Raw genomic sequence first — 23,692 nt, 5'->3', positions numbered from 1 at the left:
ATCATAAGGAAAAAAAACCCAACTAAATAAACACCAAGCCCCTGCACATCTGTCTATGGAATAGATTTTCATCTCTCACATGCATTAATTCTAAAACCCAGTCACTGTTTAGTCAGCCATACTGCAGGAAAGACCTCAGAAAGATATCTCAACATCGTCACCATCTCGTTGAATCAAAGTTCAATTTGCTCTAACACCATAACAAATGTATTCCTGTAATCTGTATCTATATCCTACTGTTGAAGTATCAACAAAATTCAAAGTGATATACTTATCTACAATACATAAAAGAATCATATCACCACTATAAGCTGCAGTGTAGCAATATAGTGGGGCAAAGCATGAAACAGTAATCAAAGTCCTGAAAAATACACCATTGTCAGCACTGTACACTGGTACCAGTGTATTATAGCACCTCAGTTTCAAATAAATCAACCTAAGTGCCTGCTTTGGTAAGCACTTCGAATTCACTGTACATCAGCATTGGGGGGGGTAATGCACAAAGAAACAAATCAGGAAATGTGACTTGTAAATAACAGTTCAATTAGCAGATTTATATTACTCATTTCCTAATAAACTTTCTACCCACACCTACATTCAAACCCTCCTACAGCCTTCCCCCCTTCATTTACATATCTGTGCAGGCCTGCTCTTTTTTCTTGCGAGCCCCTTTGCCCTTTCAATCATGAAGTATATTACTCCACTGTCAGAGCAAAGCAGTTCCTAACAACAGGGAGCCCAGCTGGGATAGGAAGAGGGCAGCAGGCTCAGGCATTAACATAATAATCCAACTGTGTTCCCCCAGGCCCTTAGGGCACACAGCACATTAGGCAGCCCTCCTGCGCCGCCCGGGCGGAGGCTGCCGGATCACCTGCCCATCAACCTGTGGCAGTCGCTCCCACCTCGGCCGATCCAGCTCCTGCCGAGCCCCCATCCCAATTACCTTCCCACAAAAGACACACGTCCATTTTCCACGCCTGCTCAACGTGACTGCTGCACAGCCTTATTTACTCCATTCGAATGCACCTTGCCGTGCCATTTCCAGCAGACTCACTCCTTTAGACTTCTGGAAACTCTAGGGACTGGAACAGGACCTACTGCTGCTGCCAGCAGGATCCAGACCTTGAAACAAGAATTCAAATACAAAGCACTGCTCTCTAGATGCAACTTTCAGCCCTACCTATCCTCTGGATTTTTCCCTGAAAGAAAGAGCAGGAAGAACCAAAGAGGCAGACACCCGCCTTTGCTATTTCTGTGCCATGCCATCCAAGGAAACCAGTTTCGGGTGGGCTCGCCTGTTCTTGCTGGGGCTTGGAATGCTGGAGGATTTTCAGCAGTAAAGTTATTTCACAATCTTTGGTACAAGGCCTGCCACTTCACAGGACACAGCTACTGAGTAAGGAACAGAGCCCATGAAAAGATTTCAGGGTACAAACATACATATTAATATTGCCAAGAATCACTATAATGCTGATTTCAGATACAAGACCTATGAAACCAACCATTTTAAAGAAGGCTTAGAATTGTACTACTCTTTCCAACTAACATTTCTTAACACCTAAAAAATATTCCCACAGTTCAAATGCTTTGGGTAGCAAACTACAACTCAGAATATTAATTTGCATGTACCCTCTATTAAGCTCTTTAAAAAAATACACACTTATTATGCAGTGTATTTCAATGCAATTCTGTAACAAACCCTTTATTTACAGTTTATATGCTGCTTGTACAAAGTACTTAACAAAAAGAAAAAAAACCACACTTGCCAGTAAAAAAATGGTATTTTCCTCATATTATACAAGACAATCTCAGACACTACTAGAGAAAAGCTTTTGGTTCTAATACAACTTTTATTTTCATTAAAACATACATATTCTCAAATTACCCTTAACAATGAAGGGCACAACAGAAATGTAATACAGTCTTGTTAAAATAACGTTTTGCAGACTGTGCAAAGCCCAATTTACTTGATCACTTGTGAAGCAAAATTTCCCTAACCTCATTAATTTTCATTAATCTAGCCCCCTCAAAGAAGGAAATATTCAGAAGCAAATGTGCATTTTATTTTAAGTGCTTGGTTGTTATATTATCAATACAAAGAAGCGTTAAGCATAGTAATCCATGTCACAGTAGCCTGTCAGAGAAAGACCATGGAAAACAACATTAGCTATATAATTTAAATATTTTAGAAAGTAATCCTTAGGCAAGCTCTGCTTATTACTACTCCTCGAATACATAACAGTAACAAAAAGTATACATTATGAAAGCCATGTCACATTTTAAAAACATTTGCTTACAAGCAATTAATTTTCCCAACAAAGACATTCTTTTCTGCCATCACAGTCATAACTTGTTACCAGCACGGCCCTCTGAGCTGGGAAGGGGGCACAGTTAAAACAGCCCTTTGCCTTGAATTTATGCTGGGTCACAGGGTCACCAATAAAACACCAGGATAACCTAGGGGTTTGTTAAGTACTTTATATAGTCAAGAGACTTCTTATACAGCCACAAGCTCATATATTACTATGACTTGATTTAGATTTTTAGGATCTGCAATTTAAAGAGGAAGAGGTTTGTCAACCAGCTTCTGATCCTTCTGTCATCTCTTCTGCCACACAAACCAATTCCCAACATTGTTGGCATAAAACTGAACAGCACTTGCAACATTAACTACAGCTTTTCTCCTTCAACACCTCTAATCATAGATGACTTGGTCATCCAAAAACCACAAAAAGAAGCTGACATTTTTAATTACAAGAGATCATAAGAACACTCATAGCTTTCTGGAGTTTGTTCTAAATAATTTCCTTTCTTCTGCGCATTAGAAGTACTAAAGTAACAGTAAAGTACTAAACTAAAGTAACAGTAAGTTCTTGACATGCTGGAAAACCAGATATTCTACAGCAAGAATTCTCTGCCAAGAATTTGAATATAATCAAGTCACCAGGCAGCTTTTGTTGTTGGTGGCAAACCCTTCATGATTACTCACGTGTTGCCATGTGCAGACACATTGCAAAAAGCTGCCATGTTAGTTATATTCCTCATTTTTCCTATGAATTCCAGTGTTGTAAATGGAACATGAGACTGGAAATAAACTTGCGAATGGAAACAAAGATTTTCCTGTTTATCTCATTACATGATCTTTAGATCACATCCATACCTCAGTTATGTCAATATGAGATTTTTTATTTGATTTTACACAGCCCAAGGTCGTAATGGCTCAGGTAAGTAAAAAGGTAAGACGTGGTTTAAGTTTCTCATACAGCTTGGGTTGTGATGGGCTGTTTAAAACAGTAAACAGCCCTGAAACCACTAAATGTAACAATTGCAGTAGGGAGCAAAATATATACAGGTACATTTCATTTGACATCACTACAAAACACCCACATACTTCCTTGAAGTAACAAACTACTAGGTCCATGAAGATGTTGCATTTTAATTTCCTGCATAACTTGCCTTTCAATTCAACCAGAATTTTATTCTCTTTTACAACAGTCACTCTTCCTGACTGCTTCTAGAGCCCTTCCTATTTCATAGTTCCTGTGGATTCATTCTTAAATACCAGACAGTAGCACATTAGTGACACAGCCAACTGTCTTCATCCCTACATAGCTGTGCCAGCAGGACATCCCTGTCATCCCTCAATGCCCCATAGCCCTAACTAGAGGACACTGTTCCCACAGATTTCTAGGGGGCTGTGTCTTTACTTCCTATGTTTTTTGCTTCACAAAAGTTATTTCAAATTCATAAAGACTCTCTGGTAATAGAAACACCCAGAATGAAGCAGTATTCATTAATATGCAATATAACACCTTCATGTACTCATTTTATTCAGCTTGTTGTGGTGGGTTGACCTCGGCTGGATGCCAGAGTCCCACCAAAGCCACTTTATCGCTCTGCTCCTCAGCAGGACAGGGGAGAGAAAAACATAACACAACACTGGTGGATTGATATCAGGACAGGGGGAGATCACTCACCCATTTACTGTCACAGGCAGAACAGACCTGACTTAGGGGGGGAAAAAATTATTACCAATCAAATCAGAGCAAGATAACAAGAAATAAAATCAAATCTTAAAACCACCTTCCCCTCACCCCTTCCTTCTTTCCAGCCTTAACGTTACTCCCAAATTCTCTACCTTGTTCCCACCAAAGGTGCAGGGTGATAAGAAACAGGGCTTACAGTCAGTTCATCACAAGCTGCCTCTGCCTCCTCACACTCATCCCGTGCTCTGGCATGGGGTTCCTCTCACAGAAGACCATCTGCCATGAACTTATCCAACATGAGTCCTTCTCACAGGCTGCAGTTCTTCACAAACTGCTCCAGCATGGTGCCTTTCCATGGGAGCAGTCCTTCAGGAACAGGCTGCTCCAGCACGGGTCCCTCACGAGGCCACAAGTCCTGCCAGCAAACCTGCTCCAGCATGGGTTCTGCACTCCATGGATCTTAAAGTCTTGCCAGGAGCCTGCTCCAGTGCAGGCTTCCCCCAGAATCACATTGTCCTTCAGGCATCCACCTGCTCCAGTGTGGGCTTCTCCAAGGGCTGCAGGTGGATCTCTGCTCTACCATGGTCCTCCCTGGGCTGCAGGGGCACAGGTGCCTCACCACGGTCTGCACCATGGGCTGCAGGGGAATCTCTGCTCCAGCACCTGGAGCACCTTCTGCCCCTCCTTCTGCACTGGCCTGGGTGTCTGCAGGGCTGCTCCTCTCACACATTCTCACTCCTCTCTCCTGGCTGTTATTGTGCAGCAACTTTTCCCCCTTTTTAAATACATCATCCCAGAGGCTCTACCACCACTGTTGATGGGCTTGGGCTTGGCCAGCAGCACTGGCATTGGCTCCATCAGACATAGGAGAAGCTTCCAGCAGCTTCTCACAGAATACATGTCTGTAGCACCCTGGCTTTGCCACACAAACCCAGTACACTTGTATAAGGTATTTACTCTATTTCTGAGTCTACTCAAGCACCTGCATTTGTCTAAAGCCTGTTTTTTCTGAAAATCTAAATAAAGAACTGTTTTATAGGTCCTTCTGACATTTTGTGGTACAGAAATGTGCTATATGAACAAGAAAGTGGGGGACAATCTACTTGAAGAAGAAATCAGTAATTTCACCAGTTCCAAACGCCAAATATTTGTTTAATAACAACTAGTGTCTCATAACTTCACTCAACAAAAAAAGCCACTGGCATCTGTCAGGGAGAAGTAATTCTGCAGTGCTTTTCACTGCTCCTGCGCTGCATTTCAATCTCCCACATCACCTCAGATCCAGTCACTTTTTTACTTAAACTGGTGAGGTGGCACTAGTGATCAAAATATATGATTTTTACCAGCCTGAAAACACAGGGAGATGGCTGTGCTTCTATAAACTCATCTAGTATTGCTGACTGTGTCACATTCTTGCTTGTCAGCAGTAGTGGAATGGCTTCCAAGAGCTCTAGGCAGATAACAAAAGAGAATGAAGTGAAAGGAATTCTGTTTCAGATATGTTGCAAATCCATCTAGTAGGGCTCTCCCAAAATCTCACCTAGGGATTCCACACCTTCCTGGGAAGCACCTTGCTACCTGTGTGAGGTAACTCAAAGGAAGGTCATACTGACTGCCCTTTGCAGACACAACTTCATGGACACTTGGATTTTACCTGTTCCAGTTCTGACTGTGACCTTCAACAGAGCAGTGCAGACAAACAAAACTGCTGCAACGCCTCCCAAAGGAAAAACGGAGAAGGAAAAGTAAGAAAAACGCAATCCACAAGGATTGTGCAAAACAGAACTAAACATTATGAAGACCTGATTTCTTTATATTAGGATAGCCAGGCAGAATCTTTTGAGCAGCAGGTGGCTGCCAAGCACTCACAGTGCTTGTGTCTGGATTATGGTACATGAATGGCAACAAATGATCCAAAATCCAGGGTGCCAACATCCTTAGGAAAACAGCTACTGCCTGCACTCCTATGCAGCTCCCCCTTCCCTTGCACTTCTGAGAAGCACAGTACCTGTCTCTATCCTACTCATATTATGAACCTCATCGGAATTTTCAGATGGTGATCAGCTATACCTGCTGATAGCTGCAGGTTAAATAACCCTGGTTCACCAGAAAGCTTTGCCCTCGCATTTCTTTAGACAGTGATTTGTTTTAAACAAAGCTTTGGGTGTGCAGCTGAAAATGGAATGGGGACAATGGAGCAGCAATCATGGCTGTGTTAGAAGATGCAGACAGCATCTTGTCACATCACCTGTGACAAACGTGAAACTGCAAAAAAACCACAATACACTTTCAGGCAGGTCAGTTTTTGGGGTTTCTTGCTCAAATAAAAGGTTTTGAAGTGAGACTGTCAAGACTGAAATGGAAAAATCAATTCAATCCTTTAAAGCACTCCGGGGATCTTTTCTTCACTTACTGCTCATTCAAAAATGCCTGTTAGAATTGTTAAACACATGCAATATAGACACTGAACCACACACAAACTTAGTGTGACCAGAAACTCACACTCAAACATGCACATACAGTATTTATCACACATAACATTGTATCATGTTAAAGATAGTGAAATTTAGAGACCAGAACAACAGGTATCTCTAATAACTATATATTATTATTCAAATGTTAGGGAAAATTGTTCAGTCTTCAATTCTACAACAGCAGAGAATGTTATTAGTCAGTAAAATAGATATGCCACTCACAACCTTGCTATTTTCACCTGAGGATAAAAAAAGAAAAGCACAGAAGGCCACAATCAGGTTTTTCTCCCTCTTTTCTCTCTCTCCAGGAGCCACTCATTGCTAAAGCACTACGAGAATTCAGAGTCAACAGTTACAGTCTCAATTTGTTATTTCAGAATGTATAATACAAACAAGTGCTGATCACTAAAAATATTAATTAGCATTTAATTAGAAATACCAGTAAGGGGGAAAACAATGATATGCAGACATCCTGTCCCCGGAATTAGATACTAATTCATTTTAGATTATTAGGAAGCAATAAACTAAAATCACTACCCTGACAGGTTAACTATTATTACTGACACACTTCTGGATAGGAATGACTCCAGCCCAAAGGATGGCACAGTAAACAAAGAGAAATCATGCTAACTTCTGACATTTGCAAACGACCATGATAAAAAAGATCTGAATGAGTTACATAAATTTGGTATTATGAGAATATTTAATTTACTTTTTTTTTAAACTAACATGTAACAGTATCAAAAAGAACAAATAGTTCTTACAGACAGGACTGTACTGGCAAGAAAATTTAACCAACAAAAGGGTTAATTAGGGATACAAATTTTCTCAGACTGTTAATAATGGGAATGACACATAGTATGTGCCCATAAGTAATTCTCAGGTATCTTTGATCTTCAGCCCCCAGTGATTACTGTTGCCTACCATACCCTGGCCTCTGGGACTCTCTCAGAACCAGACATCTGGCTACTTTGTTGTTTTAGACTAATCTCATCCCCGGAGAGCTCAAAAAATGACACCAGGCAAGGAGGGTCCTGGCAAGGGAAAAAACATTACAGTATCAGCAGATTTTTTGAGTGGACCAGAGTATCAAAATTGTCTTCAAATTTCTATAGGGATCCCAGGGCTTCTCTGCTCTCCAGCACCATTTTCACACAGAACACCAGAATGTGCATGATCCTGCTTTAAGGAACTGTTAATCTCTTTGGAGAAGCTAATGAATGATAATCCAAGCAAGAACATGTGACAAAGGCAAGTAGAAGTAAAAAACCAAAAAAAAACAAAAAAAAAAAAACCAACAAAAAAATCCTGTAAGGAATGGGTGGATTTAATGAAGATTTTATTGAAAGACCAACACACGCTGCATGATCAAACAATGTTTTTCAAAGCCTATTAAAAAATACTCCAACACCTCAAACACTCTATTTTTGAGTCATTCTCAGGTTTTAGCTGCCAGCAGTGTTATCCCTGAAGAATGACCTCTGACAACTGCAACAGATCCAGCTGAGTGCCCGACTGGCTGCTCCAGGCTGAGACACTGAGCAGCTCACGATGCACGGAGCCCACAGGGGTCAAATCGGCAGCAAACATGGACAAAGGAAGGTTTAACTCCAAGGCCAGGCTCTCTCACCATCAGAGGCTACATGGGTTTTGCCACAACCTCTAGTCCAGCCTCCCAACCTGCCCAAATCACTGTAGGTCACATCAGATGTGCCACTGGCAGCTGGGTAAGAGCTGTTGCAGGCAGCCCCGCAGAGGGCTCTTTTCCTATTCCTACAGCAGAGCTCCTGCATCCCAGGTGTTCCCAGTGCTCACTTACTGCCTGCACTCAGCAATGCAAGGAACCAGGGCACTTAGACCTAGAATAAATAGAAATCTCACATGTGGTTTTCTGAGAGCAATTAAACATGCCCATACTGGGAACATTATCTGAGCCATGTGCATCCAATGAGCATCACTTCTAAAATCCAGGGGTGGCACATAACGGTGAATTGTGTGGGTGTCCTTTTGTTTCAAATCAGCCACCACACCTTTTTTTCCCCTTCCATTGGCAAGGGCAAGCTAAAAAGAATGGACATGAAATAAAGTCAGATTCTAATGCTTTTCTAAAGGCAGGCCCATATGATTTAACTTTGCTTCATTTTGGGATATTTTCAAAGTGCTCAGAACAAAGCTATGGAAAAACCTCTGAATAACCTGTCATATCACACCAGCTCCCAAAGAAAACCTTTAGCAAGTGCTACAGACAGAAGCAGTTCGAAAATCGTGTGCTAAACTTTACTGGTGCTCCTGCTGTTATGGAGCATCCTACTCTCTTTATTTCCACATTTCTCACACCACAGCTATCCTGCTTCCTTCCAGCCACAACATTCCCCTCTCAGTGGGACAAACAACACTAAAAAGTTACCCCAAAGTATTTCAGCAGTTTCCTAATGCACTCTAACGGTTGGACCAATAAGAAAAGAACCTGTGCACCACTGGCTTTAGTTGCATCATATCAACAGTAAATAAGTGAATGCTGAAAAATTCAGCATACTTGTGAGATACTCAGAAAGATGCTAAGCTATTTCTTTCTGAATATGAACTAAGCAAATTCTCCTCTGTTTGTATGGTATGTTGTTAGAGTGAATGTGGATTAATCCAAATAATTAAATTTTAAAATACTGGCAGCACCAGGAAAACATAAACTGGTTTTTATGCTCTCTCTATGTAACACGTGCTCAACAAATGTTTGTCCTAAAAGCTTTGCTATGATATCAGCCTGTTAGAGTTTAATTGATGACTTCTGTGACTGCTGCAGCTTGCAGGTAGCTACAATGCTTTACACAACAGAAACAAGAAGTCGTCATAAAACATTCCATCCCATCACAGTAAAAACTTGGATTGTACTTATTAATACATTGCCTACTGCAGAACAATCCAGACTGCAGTGTAACAAGAAAAGTACTGTAAGGCAGAACAGGTCAAACTAATGCATTTTAAAAAGCATGTGGTTTTATTGGTGAGTCGGCATCAATGTAAGTAACAAAAAATAAAGTGCAGGCTAGGCAGAATTTTAATTTTGGTATTTTATGCACTGTAGATGCCTAATACCTTCTGTCTTCACCAGCCATAGAGTGGTGCATCCCACACACTTGCCTTTCCTTCCACTCCTTTTAAACCAACAACAAGCAATACTCCACAAAAGAACACAATATCTACTTCACGAAAACACACAGGAAAAGACAGTCAAAAAACAAAGAAATCTCACATGAATCCTACATATCAAATGCAGTAAAATACAAACTAAATGCATGTTCTAATGGACATTTCTCACAGTGCCTAAAGGCACATTTTTGTTAGAATGTGTTAAATACTGCAGTTACAGCCTACGCATAGGTACTAGAGACTTATTTGCAAAGCCATGCCCCATCACCAGGACTCCAACAGCAAATAAGCAAATGCTTCAGAACATAAATGCTCCTCTGTTTACTCTAAGTATTGATTTATGTTCTGTGGGTATCCAAACATTGGTAGCTAATGTTACCTGGCACTATCTACTACAAAATTACAGCTCTTCAATAAGGTTTTCTAATAGTGAATAAAGCTCCCCACAGCCCTTCTCCAAAAGCTCAACAGCTGGAAGCAGGAAGCACTGTAGCATGAGAGGAATGCCAAGATGTCCATACAAAAGCAAAACAAATACAGAAACAAACTCCAGAGAAAAAAGGCCTTCAAACAAAATCCATGTTAACACTTTTCCTAATTTGGAAATAGAATGGAATAGTACCCATTTTTCTGTCATTACAGTGGAACAGAGAGAGGAAAAGCCATTCTGGACATTAGCAAACAAAACCACCATGAACAAGAACTCCTCCAAGAACCTAGTTAGTCTACAGCAAAAAAAGTTCAATGAGCAATATTTTAAATGGGATATAGTTCAAGCATTGATCTCACGGCAGAACCATTAATCTCCCCAAGTACTAAATCCTAACTAGGATTCAACCTACATATATGAAAGGCTGTATATACAACTGCTGCATGTTGTTTCCTCTTTCCCAGTCTAGGGCATTTTACACTATAGCTCTATAGTTCACTGCTGACTACATGTATACTGTGCAGTTCTTCATGGTTTAAGTGCTTTATTTCTGTGTTTCATTTCTGTCTGTATGAACAAACCCAGGAGAAAACATCCATAAACCACGTTGATTAAATTCTCCTGGGTTTTGGAAGCTGCCTTTGCCTCCAATGAAAGCTGGAGGGAATAGGCTTCTGAATGTACATGGAAGAACTACACATTTCCTTCACTGAGCAAAGCTCTGCTTCTTATCTTGTAATTAAGCAGTTTGTCAGCTAATAAAATGACTTCATACTCCTCTAATACCTGCATAAGGAGATAGTAGAGAGAAAGCTTAGTGATATTTCCTGATGAACATGCTTCCTAGAGATAAGTACAATTACTCTAACTTCAAGATAAGGACATAAACTTAACCCATAAATAAAGCTCTATCTTTAGAAGCATTTACAGCATGAACAATACTGATACTTGTTTTTACTTCTCTATTTTAAATTTACAGGCAGTTTCAGTTATTTGAAATTAAGACCATATTTTTAAAAAGAGTAGAAGTATTTAACATGAAAATACAGTGGACAAAAATGCAGTGCTCTACTTATTTATGTATCTACTTGGCATCTCTGGCAGCTGCACACTTTTGCATAAGGACACCACTTCACACCAATTACTGCCCCTGGAATCCACCTACTAGAAATCACATAGATAAAATCTTCCTTTGTGACTCTCACCTACACTGATTCAGTCCATTGCTTTGATTTCTACAGAATAATATCTGATTTATGCTAAGATAAATGAGAAGAATCATGCCCAAGTTTCCAGGTACCTTTACTAGCAGCACAGGTGTTCTTTTGCTGGCAGCAGCTGGCATGTGCTAATTAGAAGGAAAACCCAATTCAACTATTTCTAGTTTTGTAAAAACATCTAAGAAATGAGGCGGCTCAGAATAAAATCTCAGCATATTACAATATGTTCCACAGGGGGAAACAACCTGACAAAATGAAATTTTCCATTGCCTTGCATCAAACAATTTAGAAGGAAATTGAAGCCTGAAAGACAAGAAATCTCTTCAAAATCTGCTTGTATGGCATATCTGCATTAGGCTGCAGAAAATTATTAGAATATGAAAAGACACTCTTGCCACCCACTACTCACAAACCAAACAAAAACACCCACAAGCTGATAAAGAAACCATGAATATAGCCTGCTGGAAGTGTTGCTAAATGAGCCATCCACCTCACAAAATACTGTGTGATAAGTTAGCATGACAAGTGATTCGTCTGAGTATAAAACCCTCTTGCAAGTTGGAAGCACTGACTTCTATGAGGACCAGACAGTCAGGGGAACAGAAGATTGCTACAGATTTACACTGTGGTTTTATACTAGTAGGGAAGATGACAAACAGCAGGCTGCAAGTGGCTGATGGTTTGGAAGAGGAGGGAAATTAATATCAGTGTGATCACTTGGAGATATGACAGAATGCTGCCTACACAATGGGCACAAGGACTTATATTATGCAAAAATACCAGAGGGGGGAAGAACTGGGAGGGTGGTAGGCATAACTGTGCTGCTAAGACAATGAGGAAAATTTTACACATTCTAAAGACAAACATGCACATCTATATCCTGATCACAGAGAGAGCAGAGCTGTCAGACTCACGAAGTACCTTGGTTATAAAGTACCCTTATGTTCTAGGATTTCAGATTTACATAAAACAAAGTTACACAAAACTACTGCATAGGCTCCTGTTTTAAATTTGTATACATATAAAAATTGTTACCTATAAAACTGAGCTAATTTAATGGAATACTTTAAATTTCAAGAAAATGGAATAAAAATGCTGAAGAATCAACAAAAACAAAGAAATCAAGGTTACAAGGTTGGAATTTTGTTTTATTTGCAGAAGATGAGGCAAAACTCTGAGTTTTATCTACTGGGAGTTTCAGGAAGGTTTGAAAACCCAAATGTAGTAACTGAGACATTTGTTACTCGAGGGGTCATGACAGCAGACCCCTTATGAAGCAGAGATGCCCCGGAGTGACTTGTTTGCAGAAGGGATTTGAGCACAGCACTGTACAATACTGTGTATTTTTCTGTGTATTTCATACCTACAAATACCATCCATTGTTCTGAGTTCCTCAGATCACAAATTGCAGAGAACCAAGCCATGCAGAAGTTATTGGCACAGGTGCTGCAAACAGCAGAAACGTCCCAGTATCAATAGGTCAGAGACATTTGTGACTATGCTTAGAAATGCCTCACAACTGCACAAAAAAGGTGATGCTGCTGGTTGAGAAGAAAAGGTATAAGAGAGGCCATCAACTAAATTATTAAAATATACACCTTAGAGGACATAACCTACACAGAAAGTCTCACTCAATACCAATATTCCGGGCCATTTGGATAATAAAAGTACTGCAAGTGTTTTTGAGATAACATATGACATTAACAGTACAGAAAAAAATGTTATAGGATATATTTTCTAAATTGCTGACCATATTGTTTTAAAACAGAAGCATAAAGCACATGCATAGATCTGAACTGAGATTTTATGGCCAATATTAATGCTGCCGTTTCTTGAATTACAGGTAACCTATCAACCCAGTTTATGCTTCCTCTTTTTAAAGGACTTTTAAGTAATCTTATGCATTGATTATATGAAAGGTTTCCAAAAAACACATTTGTTTTGAAACAAAATACTTTGCTCATGTAGAATACAACCTTAGCCACTCTTAGAGCTGACTTGCTGTAGTTCCAGTTACAAAATCTTACTGCTGTAGAATTAGGTTATATTTCCAAGGAAATTAAAGTAACACTTGCCAAAAGTATGTATGTGCTTGTCATTTGCAGTTGTAACTTGAGGAACAAATGTACCTTTTAACAAATACCTCTTCTGAAGTAGATGGAAGGATTTAAGAAAACAAACCAGCTAAACCTTTAAATTTAACCCGAAGTGAAATTGCATGAAAAGAGGACTAAGCAGACTTCCAAATAAAACTGCAACAGCCAAAACTTTCCTGTAAGTGCAACAACCTTCGAGACAGCAAAAGCACAAATGCAAACTGATTAATTTTTGGTGATGGTTGTTTAATACTCTGCTTTTAAATGCAGCACATCACTGGCAGATTTCACCACTTCTGCAAGCAAACAGGCCAAGCACTGTAAACTCTGTAAGCGAGTGCTGCTACAGGCAGGGATATTTGCAAAACCAGTCCCAAGGTGCAGGCACAGAGGTTCAGACTCTACTCTTGGGCAGGTTTCTATTGCTCATTAGTACCACTGTAATGCACATACACATGCAAAGTTTTGCACAATAAAACAGTGTGTTGAATAAACAGACAAACAAATACCCATTTCCACTGACAGGATAAAATCCACGTCTCTAAAAACTTTAGTTCTACTTATGCCTTTCTGCCCTGTTTCCCTTCAACATTTGTTCTTTCTGGCTTATGTGAACTATCAGCAAATAAGGACAGAGATCACACCACTGCATGTATGCATGCTTTGATGAATTTATTAAGATCATTCAGGTTTACTAAATTATCTTCCTATAGAAGGATTATTATTATTATAACTAAGGTAGCCTGTGTGCAATAAGAGCCTGACACACCTGAAAATCTAGGATATTTTTCAAAAAGTCTTTACAATATAATTAAGAAAAAATCTCCATATGCGAAGGTTGAAATAAAGCCACAACAGTAGCAATAATTACAACCATTCTGATCCTCAGTATCAAGATTACAGGCTGTAAACTCAATAATGTGAAAACCTCAGTGAATGTTTCATGCCCCAGTATTATGTCTCAGAAATAACTTTTCAGACTCCATTATGTCCGCCATGAACTTGATCTTTCACCTCTAGTGAAAATCCTCTTACAACTATAATTCTAAAGTTAATGATGAGAGATTTCATTTGCTTTCCAAGCACAGATAAAACCTTTTTGAAATACACTCTCACTGCCATGACCTTGGTCTATGACTTAAGAGTTCACCACATGTAATAATTTACTTTGTCCCATGGGGCTCATTGAGATTTCCTTTTAAAAGGTTTTGGATATGCAGTTGGAGCTGGAGCACTCACACCGTATGCTTCGAGTATACATCCCCATATACATTACAGACATTTTGCAACAATATCATTAAACAAAATGAATTTAGAACATTACAAAATATAACCAAAAAAAAAAGGTCTAACTAAGCAAAGTCATCCACACACTAGAAATTCAACATTTTGGGAATCCTGTTGCAATAATCCACAATATCTGCTAGACCAGTTTCACCTAGAACAGGGAGTTTCAAAATTTCATGAAAGTAACGCACATAAATTGGCAAACTAATTCGGGAAATACACTGTTGCTCTCAACTTACCAGCTCAAACACAGTTCAGTGCAAGACCAGTAATATTCTCTTTAGCTCATGTGCTACATAATTACTAGAATTACTGCATTAGACTACCTAGTTAGCATGTGGCTGCCGACTTTTTAGATGATAAGCAGTGCTTCTTTGCTTGCTTAGGCAGTTCTTACTAAACATCCCTTTAGTATTGAAAACAAATAGATGAAGTCAGACCTATTGTATCCACTCCAATTAAAGGCAAGTTTTTTGTTCCCTTGAATCTTGGGGAAAATTCCTTCTGGTGCCAACTCCCTGGAGATGCATGCAAGGCCCTGAGGCAGGGCAGGATGCAGAGGCAGACAGCACAGACCTGGGGAGGTCAGGCTGAGGGTGCTGAGGGGACCTGCAAATGCCAGAGAAGCAAACAGCCTGGAAACACAGCTTGTACAGGGGGTATATAGTACAAGGTACTGGATGGGCTGGCAGAGATTTTGTTTAACAACTAAACTTCTTCTCCCCCATCACACAGATAATTTATCGGTGCTGTTGTGATTTCAGGGCACTCCTTCACCAGTCTCCTGCCCCTCAAAACTTCCGTCTTCTCATAGGGGCTTCCCATGTGAGCCCAAGAGTTTAAGCTTCTGCACCAGCTATTCCAAGTGCTGCTGTATCTCCTCCCTCTGCTAATTTAGAAGTGGCAGCAAACTACTTGATTTCAAACAGGAAAGGACATATTCACAAGGGAACATGTGCAAAAATCCTGGCCGAGCAGGAAAGCACCCGAGCATGGGGTCTGCATGCCTGAAAAAGGATTCCCAGGAAACACGTGGCTTTACTTCAACATGTCCAGAAACAGTTTATCAGCAGCTTGCACTTTTCAGACTTCATCATGGGGCAAATATTTTCCAGAAACTGGAGCCTAAAAAACTCTTTGGAATCAGTACAAATTTGCTGCCCTACTGCTCTCCAATTTTGCCACATGCTCTAACTAACAAATGAACAAGAAGTTGGTTTAACAGGAAAGTAGAAATGGAAAGCACTTCTAAAATATCCTAGCTTCGCTTATGAAATAATTTTAAATAAATTTGGGCTTATTTAGTTGTATATAAAGTAACCTAGGAATTTGTTCTGTCTTCACACAAATGAGGTTTTCCTCATACAACATAAAACACATTTTCTTACCACATATTGAATAAATTGACAAACAATTTAGAAGACAAAAACCTTCATTATGCTCTTTCATAATCATGAAAAAAAAGGACAATAAATCTAATTTCCTTGAAAAGAAACTAAATTCTTTTGAGAATAATAATTTCAACTGAAAATCCTGGTTCGTGTTTTACAGCTTCGGTTTCCCCAAATCAGGACTTAATACCGCACACCCAAAAAGAGAGCTAAAGAAAAGAAATTATGGAAATGTTCAATTCGCAAGCCTGATTGCTTTCTTTCCTATATATTCTTATTAGCCACTAAGCAAAAATATTCATGCCAGCTAAAAAAGTGCTTGGATAGAAAAAAATTTTTTTCTACCTGAAATACCCTGAGGCTTTGATTTTAACACAAAAAGGACAAAATTAAGAAAGGAGAAACAACGTAATGTTATTTCTTTACAAGACAGCATTCAGAACTTGAACAACAATGCTCTCCTTGACTAAATCCACTAAAGATATTCCTAAATGGCATTTTTTGTTCTCAATAGATTTGTTTAATTTTGATGTATCTGCAGTGAGCTGTAAGGCAACAGGTGAGGGACAGTGGAACCAGAACCCAGCACGTCCCTGGGTTTCAGTGCCAGCAAACAACTGCACTGCTTTGCCAAAAGAAAGGTTCTCATTAGAAAACCACCCTTACACAGTGAATGCAGGTGCTCAATGGAATCTAGACTGCAAAAAGCACTCCACTGAAAACAAGTCACTTGTAACTTTCTGAATAATCTTTGCAGTTTTCACTGCCCTCCAAAACAGCCTTTATCTTCAAAGGCTGAGTTAGGGAGAGTGGGTAACACTTTCCTTGCTAGCAAAATACCTGTCCTCTCTCAAACAGGTGGAAAAATGAAACAGCAAAGAGTACAGAGCCCGCATTTTAGAGCACTAGACCCCACTCTCTACAATACTTTAATGTCAGTATTTCTGAATTGTCCACAGTTAAAAATGCTTGCTTGGCATACACAATGCATTTCATACAGCACTCACTACTAAATGAAGGAAGCTCTTGCACAGTGTAACTTCACACTGAATTAACCTGCAGACCAAGACAAATTCAAAACCACCTTTCTTTAAAAGGCCACTTTTGTCAAGCGTGAGAGCAAGACTCTGCTTCTGTCCTGGCTTCTTTATGCCACAAACAGCTTTCAGGGTCAGTGACCGTGCCATAGCAGACAAAAACTGGCTTCCCAGACAAGCACTGCAGAACAGCAACAGCAAAGCCTCTAAAAACACTCTTCTTACAAAGTCAGATCTAGGACAGTTGTGCAAACACAGCTGTAAAAACACAAGGCTGTGATGATTCCAGGTAGCTTCCAGCCACAGCCCAATTTAGTACAATTTAAACAGGCTATTTTACAGCTTTCTAGATTATGGCAGAACTGCTACAAGCACCCCAGATTTGGGAAGGCTGAACATGCACAAGACTGCAAGTTCTGTTTTATCCATCTTAACTGCACAACTTTATGTACTCTAAGAGAGTCTTGCACTTCCCTACTCTCTTGCATTCCCAGGAGCATAAGAGATGGGCTTTTTCCACTGGACACCTTATGAGCCCTGTGAAAGACACTCAGTTAGAGGCAACCAGAGAAAAAAATTATATCTTACCACAAGTCTAACTCAACCACTGACTCCTTGGGTTAGTAAATTAGCTGCTTTTCAAATGTGCTGGAGAATCTGAAACTTCATACAAAGTAAAGAGTTTGGTGCTGAAGTGCTTGACTGGGGATTTCACACCTCATGCTAGCCTGCATTTGCTCCACTGAATTAAGAGTAGAGCTGAATGCCTTTGCAAATCCCCTCCAATCTCAACAGTTTGACCAGTGGGTTTGTATTACAACTACTAATGATAAACAAAAGGAGATCAGTGAGGGAAGGAAAAACACCCAAAGACTCCCAATTGCTTTGGGTTATAGAAGACATGAAGAACTCTAGAGATATCTAATGGAGCTGCATGACTGGGACACATTGCAGAGATGAAATTCATATTGTAAGTAATAATTTGGGCTGCTCCTATGCATTGATGGATACAAAATGCACACAACACTCAGGGAAGGAAAAAACCCTAAGTATCAATAAATAGTTCAATAAAAACCATCTGCTCCAAGCACAGCAACGATAAAAGAAAAGTAAACTCTTAGGATACATAAAAAATTAGACTGTAATACTGGAATAGAGTGGGTGAGTTTAACAGCACAACAGCTCCCATGTACATACAAGGCTTATGCTGACACAGTTCTTTATATTCGTACATGTGAAGTACAGATATCTTGCCTAAATTTGTCCTCCGACACCCACACACTTCCCAGAGACTTCAGTGTAGTATCTAATGGTAGAATTAGCTATATTTTCATTTAGAATTGCTTAATCTGTGTAGGCAGACAACACTTACTACTTACGAAAGGGAAGAAAACCCTTATACTTCTTTTCCTTTTACGGTATCACATTTAAAAACAATAGAATTAAATTACTTACCCTTCCGTAAACAAAACATGGATATGGTTATTCATATAAAAAATGAATATTTTAAGTGCAATCTGGTAATTAAATTTTAGACAACACTACTGACTTCTATTTAGAGAGGAAGAACTGTATTATAGAAGACAACTAAACATCAGGACACATTTAGTTTATTTGAAGATCTTAAACAATTTTGTTTCATAATGTTCATGTGTTACCTTCCAAGAGTAAACACTCATGGTACACTGGTGCATCAGTCAGTGTATGAATCACAAACCATTAGAGCTTGCACTTCTTTTTATTCATTTTATTTTGTTTTCTAAAAGGTTAATGTACATGTATATACAGTTCAAAGAACTTCAGATATTTTTAGAGAAATCAATATCTTTCCTGAGACTTTACAGTAGTGTTAGAGTTCACTTTTCCTGTATTTCTACTAAAAAAAAAAGGCCAAAAAATACAGAGACAAACAAAGGAATTTTCCAGTCTTCATTTCTCAGAAACTATTCATATGCTATGTTTTTCAAAATGTCATTTAAAACTATTGTACATAATTTGTTGGGTAAATGTTGCTATTCTCCCTTGATTTTTTCCCAGAAAGGCTTGCTGTGGACTTTGCAAATTTTATATCTGCTTCAAAAAACAAATCTAAAAATCAATAATAGAACTATTTCTTTAGCTTATACCTTATTTCATTAACACCTCTCTAGCTTTCTTCATTGTAGCTTGTTTTATATTTCAAAATCTTGTCTTGCATATGCAACACATCGTTTTACAAAAGGGCATAGCAGAGCCACATTAAAGTTGCAAAAAAAATAAAGGAGCATGTTGATTAAGAGGTTCTGTACAAGCTATAGCTCAACAGAACAATAACAAAAAAACCCTCAGTGGTTGTGTGGTGTATGAGTGAGCAAAATAGCCAAAGTATTCTTCAATAAAATGAGCTGTCTGCCACGATTTATCTGTACAATTCCATCACAGTTCTTGCCTGTTATGTTACACTTTTCAAAAGTATGTCATTAAGCTGCCATAAAAGTCATCACAAATTGCTTCTTCTCCCAAACTGATAATAGACTTATAGATCTAATTTTCAATCTCTTTTCTTCATTACTTTGATTCTTAAGGAGAGTATGACATTTGCTGTCTGAATACTTTGTAGTAATATCTGGCATCTCTACAGCACTTCTGTCTGAGTAGCTCTGAGCTTTTAATAGGTTTGTCTTCACAGTGCCTTGAAATGATGACATATTTATTTGTCTCTATTGCCGACTTTTAAAGAAATTGTTTTTATAATTTCACTGAAAAACTACAAGACTTGTTGGGAAAAAAAATGACACAACAAAGCCTTCTGTGCTGTCAAGCTATGCCATTAAAATCCTGACCCTTCACAGTACAAGAGCAAAGAACAAATGTGAGGCCTACTGGTTTTCATTCCAATTTTTTTAACTTCATGGACTGTCCTCTACACAAATCATGAGACTGATTGACAGAAACAACTAAGTAATTGAGAAAATATCAACAAAGTAAAAATTAGATTTTGATTCTTATGGTGACCCCTCATCATTTTCACCAGTCAACATATGAACCTTCTTTTTGTTCATATAGGGCTTCATATGCATCAAACTAAATTCAGTACTTGAAACTGGCTTTGCTAATGAACTAAGTGTATTTGTGACAAAAGCTAGGAATAGGCTGGTTTAGAAAGTTGCTTGCAGGGTTAATGAAAATAACATAGGAAAAGATCACAAGAGGAGTGATGGAAAATCAGGATGAAGGGAAAACAGAGAGAAGAAAGAAAGTCTCCCTTTTATTATCTCACAACCAAATTTTCCAATTAATATGCAGCAAAATCCACCACCCAAGTAGCCTATAATGATGCAGATCCCTTTCTAAGCACTTGACCAAATACTTAATTACCCTGTCCCAGACCAATAAAATATAGATCTTACATCAGGTTTTTTCAGCACTGATCTTCAAACACTTCACAAAGGTGCTATTATGCATCACAGCTAACCCCTGAGATGCAGTAGCTCACTCTGTTTTACCCAAAAGGTTAATGACAGAGCTAAAAATAGAGACCACATTTCCCCAGCTCCAAATGTACTACTTCTACCATGACATAGTGCCTGATTTTCTTTGAGAATAACCCAAGTCCAAACTGACATTCAACAGTCACTTCTACTTAGACAAAGAAACCTAAACCCCTCTATACTGTAAGAACACAGGCAACCACCACAGCTCTTAAGTGCTGTGTTTCAAGACATCCAAAGAGGTCTTCAGAGCACTTATTGAGGGTGTGCCTGTACTCTGCAGCAGCAGGACACTTCTCAGACTAATTAGTTCATGTGGAGCTTCCTTGCTATATTCCTTCTGAGCAAGCTAATTTATCTTCATATTACATTATGCAGTGCAGATACATCCTCAGACAAATCAATTTCTCTAAGTAAGGGATACACACTTGTCAAGGCAAAAGCAGTTTAAGAAGCATTATTATGAACAAATGCTCTCACAGTATAACCACTTATATTTCCAGTTGACTCCCAGGTTTAAATTCTTTGTATATCAGAATGGATTCAAACTGAAACGGGAAAAAATGCGGTGTTCTGCTTACATCAGAAAAAGAAATAAATCAGTAACAGCTTAGGTGAAGTTTGGCAAGGAGAGATGCAAGACTGTTTTCATCCCTCATCCAAGCATAAGGGATGTGATTTTCTGATCTTCAGAAGAAAAATTAGTCTGAATTACAAAGAAACATCAAATTCCAAAAATATGGCAGCACTGGAAACATGTTCAAGTTTGGCAACAACTTTGCCACAGGCTTTGTCTACACTGAGCATGTTTAAAGGGAGTTTCTCCTCTACATACTCTCTTAGAGCCTGCCTGAGAACTCTCAATTCCCAAGACCCAATTCTTGATTCACCCTCTCTGCTGTCAGCAACTATCTGTAAAACTCACTACAAGTTATGCATTTTTACATTCTTCCAACACCGGTTTGGCACAGAAGAATCAGAGTTTCAAGCTTATCTTGAAAGTGATTTATTCAATCATGTAACAGAAAGCAACCATTTTTCAGCTGGTATAAAATGCACACACCCTCATCACCCCAGAGGGACACTCCCATAAAAAAGTGCATTCTAATGGTCAAGAAACTGAAGCACCTCTCTCCCTCCTGCACACTGTATCATACTGCTTTCAACTAACCAATCTTACTGTGTTTTTTTCCAGAGGTCTAAGGATAGTACAGACAGTGCTAACACTGAATGAGCATTCACTCAATGCCTCATTTAATCCTGTTTGCTACGTGACATCTTTGTGTAATTTACAGCATCTACATGTAGAATCATAACTGGAAAAACCTCTCATTTCTTTGCTGATCACTATTAGGTACTTGAATTATTTCCTTAAGAAACTACTCCCCAGCACCTCCATCAGACAATTTTATGGTTCTTTTTTCAAGGTAGCAAACTGGAAGACAGTGATGTGCATCAAGATTGCCCATAATTAGAGATGGTTGACTTGAAATACTTTGGGTCTCTCTTCAGAGGATAGAGCAATTAAACAGCACTTTGTCAGTACAAAGTACAACTTCAATCTATTTCAGTGCTATCGAGTGTTTTCAAAGCTGACATTAATCGGTCCCAAGAGCCTGAACTCAGAAAATGAGAAGTTCACAACTAATGGCCATATTTAAAACATGTGGGTGAAGTGAACCACCCAACCTCACATAGGAGTTCTATGGTTGAATTAAGATTTGCCTTTAACCCTTCAGAATAGCATCCAAACAGCCTCGGGTGTAAATCCTACCTGTCAATGTTAATTCCCTCCCTTCCACACCTACCAGGTCTCCTCCACCTTCAGCAGTTATGAGGAAGCAAATCTAAAGGAAACAAGCTCATTAATTAGCACAGCTGGATTAATTTCCTAAATGCCATTCACCTTGAAAACAGAAGTGCTTTGTGGATGAAGAAAGAGTCTGAAATCACATCAGCATGTGCCATCTTAAGGCAAAAATTTATCATGACCAAACTGAGTTTACACCAACAACTTCTATTCCAGCATTTCCCATCTGTCGAGAATTTTGCATGGCATCACCATCAGAGAACTCCACGTTCCCTGAATTTTTGTTACATGCAGTCTCAAATAACAATATAAGATTTCAATCCATGTTTCTATCACCATCTCCCTTGCTACATTTGCAACTTGAAACCTGAGAAATTCCCACTACAGGACCTCTTCATACTGAACACATCCAAACAGTCTCTGCAAGGGCTTCACTGCAAATCTGTTGGTCTATGCAATAGAGCATCCTATGCAACAGGAACATTACAGGGTTAGGAATTACAGTACAGCAACCAGCAGAAATCTCCCAACACTAATTTCTATCAGAAACCTTTCTATCACCTCAGAAAAGTGAGTTTCTTTCAGTTTCAGCAATGCCAGCAGATATCACTATTTTCCTTGTTTGACACCAACACAACACCCAAGCTTTAATTCCAGAATTTTTTACAAACCACAATAGCATCACATTTCTGTGCGTGCTTTGCCACTTGGGTGCACCACAAATAAATACTTGTTTGAATGCCTGTTTAAGAAAGACAAAATGAAAACTCACCTCATTTCCACCAACAGCTTTGGTTAAAATTACAGCAGAAGACACAGGAGGTGGCATGCAGCCCACTGTCTGCAAGCTGAAAGCAACAAAAAGAATGTTACATTCCTTAGAGGAGACAAACACTAAGCAACCTACAACCTTAAAATACCAAATAGCTGAGTAGAAGGTCTTATCACTGTGCAAAGCAATCAGATTGCAACCAGTTATAGCCCTGCACTAGGATGGGCACTCCTGCTGGCAGCATTTCTGTGCCATCTCTCACCAATCACCACAGTGAAGAGCCATGTTACCACTTAAAAAGCACAAATTAACCTCTCTGTAACTCCACTTCCCCATCTGTAGTACTGTAGCTCTCATTCACAAAGGTCTCCATACATCTACCACAGACTACCTGATAAAATCACCTGACTGCCATTAAATCATCAACAGCTTTCTCTTATACTTTAGAAATTCAAGATACCCTATTATTGTCATTTTTTGGCATTGTTTGTGCAGCAAAGTTATTGACGTGTACACAAATGCTGTTGCAAAGTAGTCCACAAAACCACACAACAGTAGAATACAATTAAATT

General features: G+C 39.1%; 1 protein-coding gene across 2 annotated transcripts in view; it reads right to left on the bottom strand.

Moving 5' to 3' along the window:
- The window catches only part of SLC10A7 (solute carrier family 10 member 7), a 142,808-nt gene that overhangs the window by 107,664 nt on the left and 11,452 nt on the right, over window positions 1-23,692 (bottom strand). For both annotated transcript variants that reach the window (XM_069012854.1, XM_069012855.1), the window contains one exon: window positions 23,121-23,196. In XM_069012854.1, the coding sequence (XP_068868955.1) occupies window positions 23,121-23,196 (76 nt within the window). The remainder of the gene's footprint in view (window positions 1-23,120; window positions 23,197-23,692) is intronic.

Source organism: Aphelocoma coerulescens, chromosome 4 (assembly GCF_041296385.1).
Source record: "Aphelocoma coerulescens isolate FSJ_1873_10779 chromosome 4, UR_Acoe_1.0, whole genome shotgun sequence".
Classification (NCBI taxonomy): domain Eukaryota; kingdom Metazoa; phylum Chordata; class Aves; order Passeriformes; family Corvidae; genus Aphelocoma; species Aphelocoma coerulescens.
Note: the sequence above shows the minus strand (reverse complement) of the source record. Positions and strands in the feature narration are given on the sequence as shown.